The sequence below is a fragment of the Mytilus edulis genome, chromosome 4 (assembly GCF_963676685.1).
Source record: "Mytilus edulis chromosome 4, xbMytEdul2.2, whole genome shotgun sequence".
NCBI classification, from domain to species: Eukaryota; Metazoa; Mollusca; class Bivalvia; order Mytilida; family Mytilidae; genus Mytilus; species Mytilus edulis.
Window position 1 is genome coordinate 47772088 of NC_092347.1, and position 23294 is coordinate 47795381.

The window sequence follows — 23294 nt, forward strand, 5'->3', positions numbered from 1 at the left end:
AGCTCACCAAACGCCTTCGGGCACCGAGCCGACCGTGCGAGGTCTGAAAGGCCAGTCAAGGTCGTTAAACACCACCACATATATATGTATATACGACGTTTTTATCCCCAATTGGAACCTCAAAAACGTCATCACAACACCGGTTACTATGTGACGTAGTCAAAAGCTATCAGACTGTCAGAGGCTCACAGAGGGAAAATAATGACGTGCTTCAGTCAATAATACATTTTTGATACAAAATCACGCATTTTACACTTTGAATACTTAAATTTAATGTTAAAAGTGTTATTATAAATTATTACATACACGATAAAATTATGTTCACAGCAAATTAGAAAATCCTTCACGTATGCCGAACATATCAGGTTGGGTTTTTCAATATAATGTGTTGTCAACAAATACCTGCACTGGAAAATAACATTAAGTCAGGGGTAATCCGTAATATATGTGTAATTCAGGTCTCAGAAAGGGTATATACTGTGACATTCCCGGCTTAGGGCTTATATCCCCTTCGCCTTCGGCTCAGGGGATATAAACTCTAAGCCGGGAATGTCACAGTATATACCCTGTCTGAGACCTGAATAACATATAATATTATATCCCTGTTTCTTCCCCCTTTTTAATATTTTTTAAAATATTACCCGATAAGGGGTGTTCCTTATAATAGGAAGCTCATACGAAGAAAAGAAAGAAAGAAAGCTAGGTTTGAAAATCCTAGATTGTTTAAAATAGAATAAAGTTTCTTTGTCCAGGGGTTCTTTTTTTGAAAAAAATACTGTATTCATACATACTGGAAAAACAAAACATTGAAAACGGATATGCTATTTGGCGATTTTACACTAGTCTACTTGATGTGTTTGTTTCATTATTTGATGTGGTCTTGTCATTCTGTGATGTGTTATTCCATTACTTGATGAGGTAAAACCACGTGACCAATTCGGAAAAACCTGTTCTATGTTTAGATAGATTTCCATGTTAAATGTGCCTTGAATGCGGAATGCGAGCCCTTGAATGCGTGTGACCATCCATCTAATTAGTGTTCAAATTAAAGATCGGGTTACTGTTTGAGTTAAGCTTTGAGTTAGTTTTCGAATTCAAGTCATGCTTAGAATTAAAGTTCTAGTTAACATTGAGTTTCGAGTTCTACTGAGTTAAAACTTTGAATTTGAGTCACTTCTTGAGGTAGAGTTCTAGTTAAAACTTTGAATTTGAGTCACTTCTTGAGGTAGAGTTTGAGTAAGATTCGAATTTAAGTCTCCTTTAGATTAATTATGATTTCGAGATGAAATTCGAGCTATTTTATACGTCTTTTTGAGTTCGTAATTAAATTTTCTATCGCGGAACAAGGGCTTTTGCTCGGGCTTCCGAAAAGAGGGCTCCGGGATATTCGTACTAAATAAACAATGTTGCAGTATACAAAACGCAACATAGGAGTTGAAATAAAGTTAGATGTGGTGTGATTGCCAATAAGACAACTATCCACCAGTTTAAATGCAGTGGGTGTAAGAAATAATATTTGGCAACCGCACAGCCTTCAACACTCCGCTACAAAAGGCCACCATGCACTATGATCGTTAATGGTTACTTTTATAAATTGAATACCTATCAGTAGCTATAAATTAAAACGAAGTAGTGTCTGCATGCAATTTATATTTATCAAGTATAGCATGACAAGCAAGTTGGAAAAGAGAATGTATATCGTTTACCAACCTCCAACATTGTCCCTTTTGTTAAGTTCAAATAAAATAAAGGTACTTACTATTACTCACACTCATAATGAACGACACAGTACTCTTGACCATATCTTAGACCCAAGCAATTTTGTGTATTTATATCAAAATTAGCAAATGACGTCACAGATACATTTTTTAATGAAACCTAGTTTGCGACCGGCTTAATGTCTTTCGACATGTCCTAAGGTGCCAAATCAATCATCGCTAATATGACAATTTGAGAGAAAAAAATATACATACAAATTATCGTTATTCGCCTGCATCATTAATCTTGTTACGGCTTATCCAATTTACCCTTGTTAGCATTCTGAACAGACGATCAAAGATATTAATTATTGTCACGTACCTGACATGGACAAAATATGTCACACAAAAATCCTTCAGGTTAATTTATAAGACGCAACTAAGTAATAATTATATTAAAAGAATTTTAACGCAGACATCACTGATGAGATTATATATATATGTCACAAACTGTATAGTTTATATGGCAATAAAACTTTGAATTGAAAAAAAAAATTGAATATATACAGTGTATTAACACGAACATCAAACCTTATTGAACTGATTAAGTTGTTTTCCATTTATATTTTTTTATGTTGTCGATACCCACCGTACTTAAATAACATGGCGAGTATACGTATATGGTTACAAGAGCGCAATTATTCGTAATGCATTTTCCACAGGGTACCACTGGTGTTCCGTATTTTTTTCTTCTCGAAAACTACACAAACTATGGAAAAACGGGTAGCAGTTCCTGTTACTAGAAACGCCAGTGTTGCATTACAGCCCAAAAAATATATAGGGTCATGCGGCTCAAATTGACTTAAAATGCAGTTGAAAAAGATCGTCTATTTTTTTCGCTTAATGAAAAAGGCATATTTTTTATGGCTCCGACGTGCAGAAATGGAAGATATTTTCTATACTTCGTAAAATGTGAACATGATTTTCGGCAATTTTTAAACCTAATTGGACAAGCTTTCGATTAAATGTAATTCCAATCCTGTATCATCCAATCAGAAGCCGTATAGGATTCTCTTTTGAGTACCAGCTTGCGGTAAAATGTAAACAAATAATTGCGCTCTTGTAACCTATATGATTTTGTATCTAGTAATTGTACTCCAACAGTGCCAAAGCATGGTATAAGATACTTATGTTCTTCTGTGTACACCTCCTCCAAATATCTGTTTGCCCTACTATACTTAGTATCATAACTACTCCTTATCAATAACACTATGATGGGTAATATACGTATATGATTTTGTATCTATTAATTGTACTCCCACAGATGCAAAGCGTGGTATGAGACTGGCTGGATTTTAATGGATCCTTACATAATCATTCTCACATCATGCTATTTGGGAGGGGATATTAAAACAATAACGTTCTCAACTCATTTTGGAAACTTTTTCATGGTAATAGGCAAAGAGATATTTCTAAAATTCCTTTGCAAACTTTGGTTGACTTTTTTAAAGATTTAAATAAAAACAAAGATCATTCAGACGATTTTGTTATTACAAACGAGATAAATTCAGACGAAGTAAATGAGATGATTAACAAGGAAATAACTGCAGATGAAATAAGAAAAGCAGTAAAAAAAGCGAAAAATAAGAAGTGATGATTTAATTATTAATGAATACATTTCATCTTCATTGGATTCTATGATTGACATTTATGTTATCTATTAAATTTGATTTTTGATACATGTATTGTACCAGAGTCCTGGCTTTTTGGTAATGTTTTACCTATTTTTAAGAATAAAGGGAGTAAAATGGAACCAAAAAATTATAGACCCATAACACTGTTATCCTGCATTGGGAAGATATTCACATCTATTTTGAATGATAGATTTAGTACATTTTTCGATCATTATAAGATTTTACATGAGAATCAAGCTGGATTCAGATCCGGATATTCTACTAACGACCATATTTTTTCTCTGTATGTATTGTTTCAATTATTGTTTTTAAAAAGAAAGAAACTTTACTGTGCGTTTGTAGATTTTGAAAAAGTCTTTGATTTTGTACATAGAAACTCTTTATTTTTCAAACTTCTACAGAACCACATAAATGGTAAATGTTTTAGAATTGTAAAAAAATATGTATCAAGATACGAAATCCTGTATAGTACATAATAATGAAAAATCTGACTTCTTTGCTTGTGATATAGGAGTTAGACAAGGGGAGAATCTCTCTCCTATATTGTTTTCTTTATATCTAAATGACTTGCAAGACTTTCTAGAAACTACAAATGTTAAAGGTTTAGAAACTATTAGTAAAGATATAGAAAATGAACTGATGGTTTATTTCAAAATGTTTATTTTTCTGTATGCTGACGATACAATTTTGATGTCAGAATCAAATGAAGACTTACAATTGATGCTTAATGAATTTTGTGATTATTGTAAACGATGGAAACTGAAAGTAAATGTGCAGAAAACAAAAGTTATGGTATTCTCAAAAGGTCGACTGTCAAAGAATTTAAAATTTTATATTGAAGATTATGAAATCGAGATAGTAAATGAATATAAATATCTTGGGATTATTTTTTCAAAAAGTGGCTCTTTTTTGAAGACAAGAAAATATTTATATGGAAAAGCTACAAAAGCAATGTATGGATTGTTACAAAAATGTAGAAAGAACAATTTGTCTATTGAATGTCAATCAGATATGTTTGACAAAACTATTTTACCGATACTTTTGTATGGATGTGAAATTTGGGGGTTTGAAAATTTAGAGTTACTCGAAAAAGTACATTTGCGATTTTGCAAACTTATATTACATTTGAAACAATCTACTCCAAATTTTATGATTTACGGAGAGCTGGGAAGATATCCCATTTTATTTCACGCAAGAGTTCGTATGGTAAAGTTTTGGTGTCGTCTTTTACATGGAGAAGAATGTAAAGTCTCTTCACTTTTATATAAGCTATTGTTCGTCTATTCTAATAATTATGGTTTGGAGAGTAAATGGTTATGTTTTATAAAAAGCACACTAGACAATTGTGGAATGTCAAATATTTGGAATCAGCAGGGTACTTTTTCTGCTCTGTGGATTTCTAAATGTGTAGAACAAAAAATGAAAATATGAATTCTACCTCAAAAGGTATATGTTATAGAATATTTAAAAAAGAATTTAAATTTGAAGAATATCTATCTATTTTACCATTGAATTGTATGTATATGTTTTGTAAATTTAGATGTGGTAGCCATCGTCTACCAGTTGAGACAGGGAGATGGCACAATCTGTCGAGAAATCATAGATTGTGTCGTATCTGTGGCTCGGCTGAAATTGGTGACGAGTATCATTATATTTTGTCTTGTAAATCTTTCGTTAATGAAAGACAAAAATATTTACCGAAATTTTGTTGGAAAAATCCAAACACCTTGAAATTATGTAATCTGTTTTCCTCAAATAATATTACTGTTTTAGAAAAATTATGTCGATATATTAAAGCTGTTAATGTGAAAGTCTCTCCTCCTGGTTAATGTATATCATTTTCCTCATACATGCACTGTATATTATATTGTTGTATATACTTATTGTGTCTATAACTATGTCATTAGTTGATGAGAATAAAATTCATTCATTCATTCATTCATTCATTCATTCATTCATTCATTCATTCATTCATTCATTCATTCATTCATTCATTCATTCATTCATTCATTCATTCATTCATTCATTCATTCATTCATTCATTCATTCATTCATTCATTCATTCATTCATTCATTCATTCATTCATTCATTCATTCATTCATTCATTCATTCATTCATTCATTCATTCATTCATTCATTCATTCATTCATTCATTCATTCATTCATTCATTCATTCATTCATTCATTCATTCATTCATTCATTCATTCATTCATTCATTCATTCATTCATTCATTCATTCATTCATTCATTCATTCATTCATTCATTCATTCATTCATTCATTCATTCATTCATTCATTCATTCATTCATTCATTCATTCATTCATTCATTCATTCATTCATTCATTCATTCATTCATTCATTCATTCATTCATTCATTCATTCATTCATTCATTCATTCATTCACTAAATGGAAATAAAGGAAGCGGAAAAATGAATATCATTGCTCTGATCACAGGCTTGGGGTCTAGTTTTTATGATATAGGTAGCGGAATAATGAATTTCAAAGCTCTGACCACAGATTTGGAGTCTAGTTTTTATGAGGTAAGTAGCGGAATAATGAATTTCAAAGCTCTGACCATAGGTTTCAGGTCTAGTTTTTATAATACAGGTAGCGGAATAATGAATTACAATGCTCTGATCACAGGTTTTGGGTCTATTTTTTAGGATTATTTGTTTGATTCGTGTTATTTTTTGTATCCGATTTTCTATATATACTTGTTACAGTTCTTTTAAACTCAGTAGGATCCATAATCCGTGTATTCCAACATCAACATCTGTAGAAATCGGAATCTGATAAGTCAAAAAGTGTGGCTTTACAGTAAGGATAGCACATACTTTGAAATAAACATAATTCTAATTCAAATTTCAGTAATATTATACTAGACTAACATGTCTTATCGCAGCTAGATCTTTCCCCTTTAAATTAAAACTTAGAACTTGAAAGAATTTGGTAATAAAAGTTCTAGCAAAGTTTAATAGAATCAAAATTTTATTCAGCACAACAAAAGTGCCATTGACGACAATATTGAAAATTGAACATGTTTTTGTCATCAGTAAGATAAATGAATGAATTTGTATCTGATAAATTAACAGAATTTGGTGATGTTAAGTTACAAAATAAATTGAATCTGGTTTAAAATGTCCGTCTGATACTCCTCAAAATTTGCCAAAACATGTTTAAGTTAAAGTCCTGAACAATATATATAGTTTCTACAATTTGATTAATTTTTCATATACACTAATTAAAAGTGTGGAAGAAATTTTATAAAACTACACAAATCTGAAAGAAATTCAATGAACATTGGTCCTTCCTCGGACAAGGTTTGATAACACGTTTATGAATTGATTATGAAGTAAATCAAAATATTGTAATCACAATGTATTGTGTCTTTTTCAGTAATCCAGTAGTACAATCCAGGGTTATCAACCGAGTTATCATAGCACAAATCTGAATGTCCAAATTTCTTCTAGAAGAATAATTCATCGTTCTGGATCCTCCTGAATTACAATTTGTACTGTAACAACCATGCACACTGTTAATGATCTTTTGTATGTAGCGACATAAACGCTGTACTGACTGACCATGTTGTTTTTCTTGGCATCAATTATTCCTTAGCTATATTGCTTTAAATATTCATGTATGTTATGCAGTTTCATTATGGTTTGCTTTATATAATTGTATATTTTTTTTTATTTTTTTTTAATTATTGTAAGCTTTACATGTCCGTCAGACGCAGTTCATCTTAATCCGATCTGCTTTAAAATTCATTGATCAACAATAAGATTTTGTTTGTCGTTTTTGTCATTACAACACAGTTTGCCAATAGATGTAAAAGAGTTAACACGCTGTACTGACTGACCATGTTGTTTTCTCGGCATCAATTATTCCTGATCTATATTGCTTTAAATATGCATGTATGTTATGCAGTTTCATTATGGTTTGCTTTATATAATTGTATATTTTTTTTTAATTATTGTAAGCTTTACATGTCCGTCAGACCTGGGAACAGTATATTTAACATATAACATTTAATATATATGTTCCTGGTCAGACGTAGTTCATCTTAATCCGATCTCCTTTAAACTTCATTGATCAACAATAAGATTTTGTTTGTCGTTTTTGTCTTTACAACACAGTTACCACTTTTTGTGTTGACATGAATTATCATTGATATTGTTATATTTATAAATTAACTGTTTACAAAATTTTGAATTTTTTGAAATAATAAGGCTTTTCTACCTCAGGCACAGATTACCTTAGCTGTATTTGGCAACACTTTTGGGAATTTTGGATCTCAATGCTCTTCAATTTTGTACTTTATTTGTTTTTTTTGTTTTTTTGTTTTTTGTTGGATTCGAGCGTCACTGATGAGTCTTTTGTAGACGAAACGCGCGTCTGGCGTATATACAAAATTAAGTCCTGGTATCTATGATGAGGTTATTTGCCAATAGATGCACAAGAGTTAACACGCTGAAATGTCTCGCCTGTCCCTTAAATGATCTGTCAAAGTCATATAAACTATGTAAGCCGGTAAGGTACATCATAAAGTAACTCTTACTCAGTGTTAAAAAGTATAACAACAATACCGAGATCCCAGGTACATTCAAGAGAGGGAAGTTCTTTCTATAATCGCCCGTTGATGAATTTGATATTTATTAAGAATCTAAGATCCCAATTTTTTCAGACAACTTTGAACTTCAGGGGTTTGGCTTTTCTTTTACATAAACATGTATCTCCTTTAGTTATCAAGTATTGACAAATTAATTCAGATTGAGAGTTTATAATAAAGATAATCCCAGAAAAACACTTTATTTAGTACTTGGAATACAAAATGTGTGCTCTAAGGACCATTTCCAGTATGTTTATTTATATTGTTTTCTCATACTCGAAAGTTTTATGACAATATGCCCATGATTGTGAATGCAATTTAATTCAAGTCAACTTCAAAACCTGTGAAAATATATACTTCACTTGTCTATAATGCGTGCACTAAGGGAAAAAAAACCCCAGATTTTTTCAAGAAATAACAAAGACAACAAATAAATGCGAATCATTAAAAAAAAATCCACACATTTTGAATATATAATTGTCACATTTAAATACAGCATGCTTTATATTTGAAACTAAATTTCAGTGTGTCAGATAGTATAGTAAAATGTGAACATTTTTCTTTTACTGGATCTTCTTCAATTTTTAATAAAAAAAATATTCGTGATAGATGAGACAACGCATTTTTATAATCTTGAAAAACAATCAATGACCAGACTTACTAGTTAAAAGATAAGATTTGTATAACAATTTGATAGTTGAATCTTGTGATTACTGGGTAAGAACATGAATATCTTTTTTTATGTTTGTTGATCAAGTAAAATCCGTCTTATGTAACAATGCATTCAATTGCATATAAATTATATCTAGAATTTTCAGGATATCATCTTCGATGTTCTTTGGCTGGCATCAGTGTTGTTCTTCACAAAATAAAATTTGTCGACGCTAATTGATATGAAACAATACATTTATATTTACGATTTCTATTTTTTTCAAAAATACTGTTAGAAGTTGTCGTCAATTTTCTATTTAACTTGAACAATAAGAGTAATTTAGAGCCGTTAAAACAAAACGATTAGTTATTATTCTAAATTTAACGGTGGTGATTGAGGATTATGAGTGGATCCTTAACATTCTAAAGCTTCAAAAATGGATCGTCCTGCGACGTTATTGTGTATTGTTAGGATTTTTGTGAATTTTGTATACTCTTTATAAAAACGGTCACAATTTACCGTCCTTTTCATGTTATTGTTACCAAAGGTAGAATGACGGATTTGTGGTTTCTTTCATGAATAATGAAGGTGAATGACTTGGAACCCAATATTTGTTGAGAAGGCTCCTATATTTTGTTATGAAATCTAAATAATTATCTTGGTATATAATACAAGTGACATAAACATATGGAAAGGAAAGTCAGATGACACTTGCCAGCTAGACATGTACACCTGATAATTATTCTTAACACCAAATACCGTAGACCTATTGCATACAGTATAAGAAAATCAGACAAAACCACAAAAAAGATAACTAAAACCAATGAACCATGAAAATGAGGTCAAGGTCGTATGGCAGCTACCAGTTGGACATGTACACCTTATATTATAGTCCTTGCATGCACCGAATATACTGGACATATTGCTTATAGTATCTGAGACCACCAAAACTTAACCTTATCCACTGATCCATAAAACGAGGTCGAGGTCAAGTGAAAACTGTCTGACGGGCACGAGGACCTTGCAAGGTACGCACAAACCATACATAGTTTTCTTTTTACTAATAATAAGAGAGAAATTAACATTACAAAAAATCGTTTTAAGTAGTCGCTGAACCAGGAAATTGAGGTCAATAACAATGGACATGTGACAGATGGAAACTTCGTAACATGAGGCATCTATATACAAAGTATGAAGCGTCCTGGTCTTCTACCTTCTAAAATATAAAGCTGAAAAGAAGTTAGCTAACGCCGCCGTAGCTACTGCCGCCGGATCACTATCCCTATGTCTACGACAAAAGTCGCAGTCTCGACAAAAACCAAGGTTTTATATAATAAAGGATTGTATCTGGGTACATATGCGCAATTCATTTCAGGGAAGCAGTAATGGTAGCCTTTTCCTTAATTCCTCTGTTCATATCGTAAACTTAAATATGTATATTTTGGATACATTGGATAACTTCGTAGTTTCACACATTTATTCCATGGTCTTCTGGTCTCCAAATTAGCACAAATGGTTAAGCTCAGTCACTTGTTAAAAATGGGAACATGTCCAATATTACGTCCTACACAGAGATTTTTTGTTTTGTTCACTACTTTTTTATTCCCCCCTTTTAGGCACAATAGGGACTCACCCATCTAAGAAAATGAATTTACTAAAAACTAATCAAGAAAAGCATATTAGTGTTATTTTTGTAGTATAAAAATAGATAATTTAATTTTCAGTAAAAATAATGAAAATTACAATATTGAAATCCTTCACTCTAGTGCCTATGATACAAATTTGTATGAAATGATGTTTTGTTCACACAAGTAGCAAAAAATAAATAACAAAAACAACATACATTTCTTTATTACCAATCAATGAATTTAATATGAGTTTAAAAATAATAAATACATTTATATCAACTGAAACTATTTTAAGTGATTATCCTTTTCATAAATATAATAAAGAGTTAAGCAATGATACTGTTGTCTAGGTATTTTTAAAACAACCGTGACTATCATGATAGTCTAACTTGATCAACCAAATCATACAATAGATAAAGTAAGATTTTTGTAAGTAGTATTATTTACACTTAGGTGTAAATTACAAGGAAGAAAACTCATTGTGTAAAACATTTATCTAAAATGGCGTTCTCTAAATCTGTAATAAGAAGTCAAGCTCCAGCCAAATGTGGAATATGTGAAACCGACCGACCAATTAAGTGGAAATGTGTTGATTGTATTAAGTTATTGTGCAATAACTGTAAAGAAAAGGTGCATCCAAAATTCGAGAATGCCAAGAATCATCAGGTAGTAAACATCAAAGATGTTGGACAACCGAGTGTTGTAGAAATTAATATCAATAAACAATATCAGAATAAACTATATGTAGTAGATACTATATCTTATTGTCATGATGATTCACTGTGGATAAAAAGTAATAGAGATAGAGTGTTACAGAGAGTAAAACCTGATGGAACTAAACTGGAGATACTATCCAGCTTTAATATCAAGATCTATGGTATGGATGTTACCCAATCAAATAGTCTACTTCTGATTACTGGAGAAGCAAGACTAAAACAGATCAGCAGTAATATGGGTTCATTGACAGACTCAGTCTATGATCTGTCACCATTAGAACCTACAGCAGTCCATATCACTAGTGACAATAAAGTTCTAGTAGGAGGTGTTAATAAAGACTACCCTAAACCAGGAAGAAGAGTTGTAATACTAATGAATCAGAATGGAGTCCATGAGAGAGTGTATGAACATGATCAACATAAACAACCTGTGTTTACCTTTCCCAGGAGGATAACATGTACCAAAAATAGCAATATTCATGTGGTGGATGAAGTCAGTGGTTACAGACACAGAGTAGTAGTGTTAGGACAGGGTAGTGATATCATCAATATATATACAGGAGACAGAGAAATCAACAAAAACATTCCATTCAGACCATTATGCATAGTAGCAACTCCTAGAGACAATGTTCTTGTAGCTGATACTTTTACTAGTACATTCCATATCCTGAACAATGTAGGCCTGCTGATGACATATTATAGAACAAGTGACATAAACATAATCCACCCATATTCTCTTGTATTCTCTCCTACAGGACAACTCTACATAGGATGTGCTATATCAGATAATAATAAAACCGATGAGGATAAGATATATGAAGTGGCCATAACCGGATGTTAAGGTTCATGTGGACCCTACGGCTAAAATGGCCGTATTTTCACCTCAAAATTTACTATGAGTACAGGCAAACCTGTGCATCTGGAAACGTTTTAAGGCATAGCATGCCCTAGATAGATAAAATTCAAATGCAATGTATGATTTAGAAAATTCATAACTTATCTGGATTTTGCCGTACACTTTTTTTCGTCCCTGCAGAAGATGATAAAATTAACAAACAGTTGAGTTTACCTTGATATGGTCCACTCAGGTACACAGTTTAAATAACCAATTATTGTCATGTATCTATTGTCATTCTCATGTCCATGTCAAGCAATACAGCTCACTTTAATTATTACCTGAGGGGAAGTTCTCAAACCTGTTTCCCAACTTAGTTTATTTTGGCACCTTCTGGAGGAATGAAAAAAAGTGAACGGCAAAATCCTGGTAAGTTTTTATTTTTCTAAAACATAAAACATATTTGAAATTATTTTATCTAGGGTATGCTATGCCTGAAATTTTTTACAGATGCGCAGGTTTGTCTGTACTCAGAGTAAATTTTCAGATTAAAATACGGCCATTTTAGCCATAGGGTCCACATGAACATTAATATAACTAAGAAACAAATTATTTACATTTTGCATATTGTTATCAGTCATAAATTTGATATTTTCTAAAATATATATACCAATACATGTAAACAAATAAATAAAAAATAATAACGGTTTCACTGCTTTCACAGATCCTCATATAATTTGACTTGTATACATAAGTATAATATAAAACAATCAATTGACATTTAAACAATAGTTTGACGTTAACAAATATAAGGGAGACTACTAATGTCATTTTAAGTATTTAAAATGTTATGTTAAAATAAAAATATTATTTATCATTAATCCCGGGGTGAGAATTTTTATGAATAATTCTTCTTTCTTCCTCCGGAGAAAATCATTTTTACGATTGACCATATATACAATGGAATATTTTAAATCGTCCAATACGTGTATATAGGTCATATATTTACAAGGTAACAAATTTAAGGTCTTGTCCTGTAAAATCCATACTCTCAACTTTAAATTGCTTATATCATTAATAGTTATCCCACGATGACGCGGCGTGTCAGTGTAAGATCACCCCGATGGCCGGAGGCCAGAGGGTGATCTAACACTGACACACCAAGTCCGAATGGGATAACTATTTTACATTCCAGCCGTTTTAGATTAGACGAAAAACCATTTACAATTCATAAAATCTAATTTAGAACGCCACACACCCATTATAATACACTTTATACATTACTATATGGTTAATAACCTTTTTGACCCCCGAACACGATGAGTAGATATCAAACAATGTCAACTCGCCCCACTGGCCAATCGGCCCAATCTATATCGCCACTTTATGAAAAAAATCGCCCCACACTTGTTTACCGACTCGCCCCACTTTTGAAAAGTGTAAAATCAAACTGAACAATCACTGACAACTCACTTATTAACGAAAAGGGTTTAAAACCCAACTGAATAAAGGTCTGCCAACTCGCCCCCTAATAAAAATATCTTGCTTCCTTTAAGTATGTTAAGTTACTGACAGTTTGTATCCAGTCGTCCTGGTGTAGTGGTTGTGTGCTAAAGGTCCTGAGTTCGAATCCCAGCATATACACTGGATTTTTTTTATGTGAATTTTGATAGATTGTCTTTTCCGTATAATTGTATATTTAATTATAAGTTTTATAGTGGATTTGACATTCCCGCCAAAATTTTACAGAACAAAGGAAAGCATGCTTAACTAAGAAACTCAAACTGGGGTGATCTGGTAGGGGTGATCCGGCTCAGATCACCCCTGTTAGAACAAAGGAGCTGGGATGTAATATCCTTTAATACATATTTTATAGTTTGACGTAGAGTAGCTCTCTCTATATTTTGATAGTATTGATGTCAACAAATCCGTATTAAGTAATTAGAATTTAAAAAGACTATTCAACATCGGAGGTAGATGTTAAAGGTTTGAATATCCACACTTATGTACAAAGCATCCGCCATGTATATATTTCATATTATGAACAGTGTAGTTTACATAAATGACGCAATGTAGAAATAAGACACGTCAAAGCTCTATATCTCGATAATAATTTATACATCAAATGGCATTCGTCAGTATAAGAGTTGTTGATAATATCTATCAAAATTTTGAAGCTGCATAGAATGGATACAAAAACGAATTACTATCTCAACTAGTTGACTGAATGTTAATTAAAGTAATGATGTATTAATTTGGCATTTTTTCAAATACGAGAAAATCCGATCATCTCTTGGTTGATCGTCAATATCAGGCAAATATATGTTTTGATCCTTCTATATGCATGTAACACTTATATTTAAAATTTTGTTGCATAAGAATACAACTGGTACTCTGTTTAACCGTTACTTTATGCAAATGTATAGAAATAATGACTAGAAATACACGAAGCCGTCGTTGTTAAGGAAGGAAGACATTTTTCGGTTGTCTTCACTTGTATTCGCTTCAATGGTTAACAGATATATAGTTGTTCAATTGTAATTATGTACAATGGGGCAGCGTGAAATATTAAAAGAACATTTGAAGGTCTCTTTCAATGTTATTTTATCAAAATTGGATGGAGAATTACAAACAAAACATATCAGACAGAACAATACAAATTCGAATATATACCAAACAAATTATATTCTGATGCAGTAATCTCCGAAAATTACACTGATATTTGTTTTATTATGAAAACTGATGCAGTAGTAAAATTAATGTGATATCAAAATAAAGGTAGAAATTTCTCTATTTTTTTTTAAATAAACGCACATATCAATTAGTTTTCTATCGCTATGTAACATTTATCGGTTGCAGTTATCAAATTATCGATTTCTCATTTCTAAAGAAATAATTTTTAATTTGTAAACTTCCAAAAATTTTAGGGAAAATATCAGCTAATCATCTATTTATTATCTTGCTATTTGTATTCCTTTATATTCGGAAAGATGGTTCTATTATAAACCAGGAACGCATATCAAGGGATTATAAAGTATACTCCTTGTAGTTTTTGTTATCCAAATGTGCATTGTAGTCAAAACTAGTAATTAGATGATTGCCTTGTATAAACGAATGCTTTTTTAGTCTTTCATTACTTAAAAAAAGAACTTGTCTTTTCTTTACTTGATTGTTGATACGAAATGTTTTATACATATTATCGGATTTTGTATGCTTCAATTTTTGCTAGTCCGTCTAACTCGTTTCAGGTTTAGGTTTTTGGTAAGGGTAGGATACCATGAATTTGTGTTTACAACAGTTTTTAACTTAATACACAACCTTATTGTTATTTACACTTAGTTTATTATAGTTTGACATCGATTTCTGGATTCGCTGAACAAATAAATGGGGTATATGGAAAGGTACAATATCAGATTTAAACAAATGAAGATAAAAAAAAACCCTGCTTTATATCATGCCGAAAAATCATGTCCAAAGTTAGTATTCAAAGAATAATAGTCTATAGATGAAGTTGATAAACAGCTAAGAGAGGAGCAAGCAGAATATCGTAAAGGTAGAAGATGCATTGATTAATTCGTTGTTTCACATTATATCATAGAACGATGTACAGAATGGTAAAGGCAGCGTAACATCAACTCTGCGGATTTCCAGAAGGTTTTTTTGACGGCAACAACAGAAAGAGATGTGGCGAATACTAAGAGCATATGGAATTCAAAAAGAAATAATCGAACTTACCAAAAGTTTCTACAACAATTTGACTTGCATTGTAGGGCATAGCAACATCTGGTAATTATGGTTTGAGGTAAAAATAAAAGTTAGACAAGATGTATGATGTCTGCTCTTCTTTTCAATTTGGTCATTAATTGGATAATGAAATAAACCACAGAAGATGTTCCAAGAGGAATAAGATGGAACATTTCATCAACATTAGACGATCTTGATTTTCCTGATCTTTTATCACAAACCCACCACCATTTACAAGAGACAAACCGCCTTAATACTTTTGCTAGTCAAGTTGGACTTAGATCAGCCAAACAAAATCAAAAGTAATTCCCTTAACATCAATTAACCAACTTCTATCCTAGTAGATGGAAAGATCTTCCCATCACTGAAACCTTTACATAGAACAATAAGAAACAATAATGGTACAAGAAATTACATTATGAACAGATTAAACAAAGCCAGAAATATATTCAGATCACTTAACAATGTATTAAAAGTACAGTAAGTGGATCACACCAAAACTGTACCAGCATTGTGTTTTATCTACTCTGTTTTATGAATCAAAATGATGGAGTCTGACAGAAGTCGATCTTAGCAAACTGTCAGTTATTTATATAAAAAGCTAAAAAAAAAGAATCGTGTGCATTTTCGGGCCAAACAAAATATCCAATGAAGACCTTCTATTACATTGTCATCAAGATAGCATGGCTACAATATTAATGATAAGGGGTTGGCAATGGATTGGGCATGTGATAGAAGAGATATAAATTCCATCATTAGAAAAGCATTACATTGGACTCCAGAATGAAGGCGTAAGCAAAGATGACAAAAAAACACATGGAAACACATGTAGAAGGAGAACTGAAGACCACGAATAGCACATAGGGAACAGTAGAAAAGATGGCCAAAGACAGACAGAAATGGAGAACCTTTGTTGCTGCCCTACATGACAATGGCATACCGGGCCGTATGTTAGTAATATAATTCTGAAACGATTTTCTAGATTAAACATTCATCAGGAACATCCAACACTAAATATTTGAAAGCCAAGAATATATACGTACAAAACAGCGTAAGAGCTTCTTGGTATGACCATAAAGGGACATACAATGATACAAGTAGTCATATCCACTTTAGGTCACCTTGGCCTGATGGAGTTGAAACCGTAGTGTCTATGTTATCCGGCCAGTCTTCGTTTGGGTTTCATGGGATTCTCTTAGTGTTTGTATTTTGTCATGACTTGTATGTCATAAATTCAACATCGGTTAAAAAAACCTGTTTTGTCAATATTTAAAAGTTCATTGAGTATGGACTTATAATATTGTGAGAGGGAAATGTTCTACTATTGGCATATTGACAATGCATGCTATTTATTAATACTAGAACACACCCGTGATATCGCGGGTCCGTGACTGAATTAAAGTATATAACTATGCGCAAGCATTATTTAAGTATAAGTATTGTCATCTGATAAAGTCATGCCGATTATAAGATACACAGTTTTCTCTGCTTTCAAATCTTTCTGTTTGAACCCGTCGAACTGGAACTTATCAATAATTGGTAATATTAATTATTTGGAAAACAAAAGGTCCTGGAATGGAGTATTTTTTAATCAACAGCATTGTCCTATATTAGTTATAAATAAAGTTGAATTCTTTGATTCACTGTTTTACGTCATGCCCGCTAACAAATTGAAAACTGTACCTATACGCCTTATTTTTAGTCCTGATTTTTAGTATTCGTATTGTTATCTTAGAAAGTCTTACTGATTAAAATACTACAATAGGTAACAATTCGACAATTTAGTAGTGTCAACCCTGTGATTATGACCCGTGTATATAGCATATTAATCCGGAATACACCGTTTGTTGGTGCCCCTGTCAGATGTGGAACGTACAGATAAGGTAATAGGTAACAGGTGAATATACTATTGGTATCGGTATCGGACTCGACCCGGAACTTCTTAATTATTGGCAATATTAATTACGTGGAAAACAAAAGGGCCTGGAGTGGTGTAATTTTTAATCTTCACCTTAGTACTATGTTAGTTATATATAAAGTTGAATTCTTTGATTCGTCGTTTCTACGTGATGACGGCTGACAAATTGGACCTCGTAATTTTAGTATTATAGATAATAAATAGATTAGATCTTGGATAAACGTAGACATCAAAACAGCAACTTATAATCAAAATTTATCAAACATATAGTGTTCTGTATATGTTGGCTTCGACAACTGTCAAACTCTAAAACCATGTTTCAAACTTTATATTGCTTCGAATCAATTCATAACGCTGTTGCGTATATTTCGTATATATTGTCCTTAACAGTGACATTTGTTTTTACACAGATGGTCTGTTGTCTGGTATCTTGGACGTTTTGTATTTTATAATGAATACTGTGTTTTTTTCATTGGAAAATTTAAAAGAAACCCGACTTTGAAAATATCGAAGGGACATACAGAAAACCATGTCGAAGCATAAGATATAAGATTATGAACAAACTTTTAGTTTTATGGTTTGTTGTTTTGGTGACGATATTTAAACAAACCACTAGTATTAATTGACTAACAACAAAGTTGACCTTTATAATAGAAAGTACTATTTTTTGGTAACATAGCTCTTCAAACGTTTGTGTTCTTATACATCCTTGTCTTTTAAATATTCATATTTGAGCGTTCATAATGAGGTTAAATTAAAAAAAAAAGAGCTTAGGACGCATGAAATTTATAAAGGGTTGTGTTAATTTTTTACAACTCTTTTTGAGAAGCTATGAATTGTTCAGGAATTTTGTTGTGCCGGTGAATAAACATAGGTTTACCAAAATGGAGAAGGGTCTAGTATTTCTCAACAATTCATTCATTCACCATTGTAAACATTTATAAATTTGCCGTAGCTTGAGTGTGTATTCAAGATATATTGTATAATTTTATAAACAATGACTAACTGCTTCTTCTGATTAATTCTGAAGTTGTTTTTTTTAATGTCCTTAAAGGGGTAAATTCAGTAAATAAATATACGTCATCAGGGACCGCCCATTTAGGGGAGAGTTTTCTGTATACCACTGAAGTCATATGCTCTTCTGATTGGTAGATAATGTTTGTAATAAATATTTTTTGGCAGATGGATCAAAACTAGAGTTGAAAAAAAAAAAAATGCTGAATGTACTAATTTTTTTTTACTAGAGGGTTGAAAAGTAATGGATGTTAGTATAGGAATTCAGTGCGAATCTACATTGTTTGTAAACAAGGCCATGTGAATGCCCAAAAATACCGCATGACCCTATGTTTTTATTAGTGCAAAAGATAGGGCTACATTTGTACTTTCATGAATGTTATATGAAAGTTTCCAATTTCTAAAGGTAAATCAGGTATAAATTTAATTCCATACATAGATTAGCATTAAAGTCAATGGGAGATTTTTTACTGAATTTACCCCTACAGGAAAATATGCACTCTTTCACTGTACTTGTCCAAGGCCACACAATAATCCACAAACTCATTTCCTGTAAATTTTAATATAATGGAAGGATTTTGGAACTATTTGAAGTTTTTTTTACACATATTTCTATCTTAACCGCATCTATTCAGGATGCACTGAGTGTACTGTGAGAGGAAGCATGGGGTATATGTTAAAAATCAGTTTTTGTATGCATATTGAAAGAAACAATAGAAATGACACTTTAGAGTTATGATATCAATGAAAGGCACAAATATCCTCCCCATTCACATCACATTTTGCACATATTTCTCCTCATAATATATATAAAATCATATGAAAAATTGATTACCTCCCTTTGACATAGTGATTTTTTTTAGCTGTGTTCCCCTTGTTAAGTTGTAGAACAAGTGGTAGATAAGCACTTTTCTAGTATTTTAACACTAAAATAATCTGACCGCATGAAGATAATCATTTATTTTCACATAACGCATTGCGATTCTTTATTTAAAAACTATACTAGACAACTTTTCATGATTACATGTCCTTCATCTAGGAAACTAGCGTTGAAATGTTTGTAATTGGATTGTTTTGTTAAATAACTGCTTTTAAATATTCTAAATTGTTACTTTAATCTTCCAAATGCAAAGTTTGGTCATATTTAGACTTATTTATTCATATTTGGCATTTTTTTCTACTTCAGTTTTGGCTGTCTAGTTTTGGCGAGGAATCCATCCTGATGTTGGGGTAACAGAAATTTCTGCAGAGTGATTGTCAATGACATTTTGTGAACTTTACAAGTAATTAAAACGCTGATTTAGTATATTGAAACATAATTGTTGTTTTATTTGGTATCAAACTGCTTAAAAAAGCTTTTTTGCTCTTTTCAGGGTATTTGATCAAAAACTTCCATATAAGGAAAAATTTAACTAAGAGTACACCAAGTCTTTAGTTTCTAGGTGTACTTGCAATACTGGTCAAAGCAAACACAGAAAACAATTCATATTAATAAACATAGTTTTTTACACCATTCTTTTAAAAACAGTCAATGTGCAACCTTATATACCAAATATACATTGGCCGCAGTATGGGCTGTAGTATAAATTTTGCTCTATCTTTACAAACTCAGCATTTATGAATGTTGTATTGAAACTGGAACTTTAAAATTGGATACTTTACATGTTTATTACAAAAAAAGTGGGAAAAGAAGTAAAAAAGTCCCTTATAGATAAATTATCTCGTTTGTAGTTTGTTGATTTTATTTTGTGTTTTGTGTATTTGTAATACTCCTTTCTATTACAAGAGTTTTGACTGGTTGGAATCGTTCATTGAAAAAAACATGTCTGTGTACGATCATATAAGTCCTTGTATTCATTTTTGTTTTTTTTTTACATTCCGTTGATAATACTTTTCCATAACTATCAATATTGACACTTTACCGTTAGTTGTAGCTAGGCTCTTTTAAAATTCTATGTCCTGGTAACCTTTTTTTTTAAAAAGAATTTCATGATTTGAGGCAATTCAACGATTAATAGGGTAACTCAGATTTACCCGGAAAAGAGACAAGTGTTTATGCTGGTGATGTGTTTTGGGTGTAATTAAAATAGACGAGTCACTATTATATAATATGTGCTTTGCTTCGAAAAGTCGTGAAATTTACTCCAACCTCATAATTCATACACATTGACAAAAAATATAAGGGAGACATAGTTTAGTCTGCCGTAAACATAAAAAATCAAAGATAGCAAAACCTGTCATCAGTTATATATCGTGATAAGATATTTGTCGACGTCACAATGTTGAAAGGTACTACATATGATTCTCAGTTACTGACTATCAAAGTCAATTCACGTCTACAAGCATATTAAACAAACTAATTCTGTTGATTTTCAAATATCATAACTGTTAAGTTGTTTTATAATTGGCACATTCTTCAATGTTCTGTGCTGTAATCGACCATTATCTCGTGCTTATCCATTGTATGTTAGTTGCTTGAGATTACTGCTCCCATCCAGTAAGTCTTCTTTTTCGGTCGACTCACTTTTATAAAGGATAATTTTCATTTACAGAACCTACCCGTTTCGTAGTCATTGCTAACTTTGTTCTTGTCCTGAATATGCATGAAATATGTTTAACCTTACGGTAAGCAAAGCACAATCAAAACATTAATATTTAATCTTTAACCAGATGATGGCTATGATTAGACTGTATTTTTTTAATCTTTAAACTCATATCGGTTCGTAATTTATTGGCCTTTGAAAGTAAAAGTCTCACGCCATATTTACGTAACCGTAACTATTAAGTACATTAAGGTCAGTCTAAACAATGTCGCTTGGCGAAACGCTGAACGAAAGAAAAAAAATAGATTGGAAAGAAAATTTCTTATCATGTAATACAGTTTTCCATTATAAAAATTCAAAGTACATTCACAGATTAATAGATAGAATAATGTAAATAAGAATGTTGCACAATCTTTCAATTTTGTCCGTTGAGAACATTTACAAGTACAAACGGTCCCTATATTGATAGTAAATTGTCGGAAGTTTCATTTCCGACAGAAGCTTCCATCGGATCTTGTTATCTGTAGTATTTAAATATTTAATGAAATGGTTTAGAATTGTTTTATGCAATAATGACTAGCAGTGCATCTTAAATAGAACTAGTCGGATGTAAATTATGGAGCGAAAAGTTCGTAAAATCTCAATTAAACTGTAATAATTCAGACATGAAACAGGAATGAAATATTAAGTTTTGAAGACCATACTTGTAGTACATGAACACATACTTGTGAATTCTCTTTTAATGTTGCAAAGTCAAACCATATAAGCAAATCCTCGAAATGTCTTTGAACTTGACCTTCTTGAATCCGATGCTGAAAATGAAGAAATCGTTCTACTTGAATTTCCGAACCGACGATTGCTTCGCAATCTAAATCCTGTGGAATCAATTTCATCAATTTCTATTTCAGGGCCGCCAGTAAATGATTTCAGACATCGAAGACGTTTTGCAATGACTGTACTGAATGCTGGATTCATCCAACAATACAAAAACGGATTTATGCACGAGCTGCTAATCGCAATCCAGTGACAAACAAAAAATGTGTTGGTATCGGGATGAAATACTTTGGTATTTGGATGGTGGTCAGCTAAAATATAATACAAATTTAACGGCATCCAGCTTATTGCAAATACGGCAACTACAGCGACTAGAAGTTTGATGCTTTTCCTCTTAGCCTGGATTTGCATTAATCGTTGATTTTCAGTAACAACTCCAAGATGGGTTCTTATCCAGAGTTTATGTACAATTCGTCCATAGGTACATGTTATCACTATAAGTGGAATGAAGTACTGAAACAATATAGTAGCAATTGTTAAATACTGTTCAAATTTATTACTAGGGTAAGTTGACCAACATCGCTTTACTTTGTATGTTATCATATTGATCTCTTTTACATTAGTATAAATTCCAAAGGGTAGTGAAAAACAGATAGATAACAACCAAATGAATACCAAAACAAACATTCCTCGTTTTCTTGTCATTCTAGGATGTAATGGATATAATAATACCCGCTGTCTGTCTAAAGCAATTGCTGTTAAGGTGAAAGTCGACACATATACCGATACTTTAAGAGAATAGTTGAAAAGATGACACAAAAATGACCCCAACGTCCACTCGTTCATTAGATTTCTTGCAATATTTAATGGCACGTTTATAAAAGCTAACAAAAGATCGGAAATAGCCATATTTGCTATAAACATGTTTGTAACGGTATGCATGTGTCTATTTTTAGCAATGACGTAACACACAAATACATTTGCAAATATTGTTATAATAGCAAGTATTCCAAAGCTGGGTATAAGTACAATGGCTCTGTTGATGTCAAATTGCACTGGGTCATCAAGAGTATTGTTTTGCTTTAGAATATCTTCAATATCTGTCTTATTAGTGCCGTTTATATTCTTGAAGAGGTTTTCTATCTGAGTTATAACGTTTGTCATGTTGGAAGTAAATTACTTATTACAAAAAGTGTATTCAATCAAGTAATCCACTGACGCTGAAAATAGAAATTAAATATACTGCAGAAATCAAATAATAGACAATTTACCAACACTATACTTTGGAACAATCATCGACATAGAATATGTTATATTTTGTATTCAGGAGATAATACTATTATGTATATAGAATGGTTTAAGTATTACAAAGAAATATGGTAACGATTGCAACGTTACAATTCTGTTTATGAAATTGAAAAAGACAAACAATTAATATAATTGGTTATGCTCTCTATATAAAAAAG

At 31.8% G+C, this 23294-nt stretch overlaps 2 protein-coding genes across 2 annotated transcripts; one reads left to right on the top strand and one right to left on the bottom strand.

Moving 5' to 3' along the window:
* The first annotated feature begins 10785 nt into the window (after positions 1-10785).
* On the top strand, positions 10786-11841 carry LOC139521416 (uncharacterized). The gene has a single exon (XM_071314892.1). The coding sequence runs from the start codon at positions 10786-10788 to the stop codon at positions 11839-11841; it is 1056 nt and encodes a 351-aa protein (XP_071170993.1).
* Positions 11842-21680: 9839 nt separating this feature from the next.
* On the bottom strand, positions 21681-23044 carry LOC139519844 (G-protein coupled receptor 83-like). Its single transcript, XM_071312120.1, has one exon. The coding sequence runs from the start codon at positions 22990-22992 to the stop codon at positions 21808-21810; it is 1185 nt and encodes a 394-aa protein (XP_071168221.1). The 5' UTR covers positions 22993-23044; the 3' UTR covers positions 21681-21807.
* Between the last annotated feature and the right edge of the window lie 250 nt (positions 23045-23294).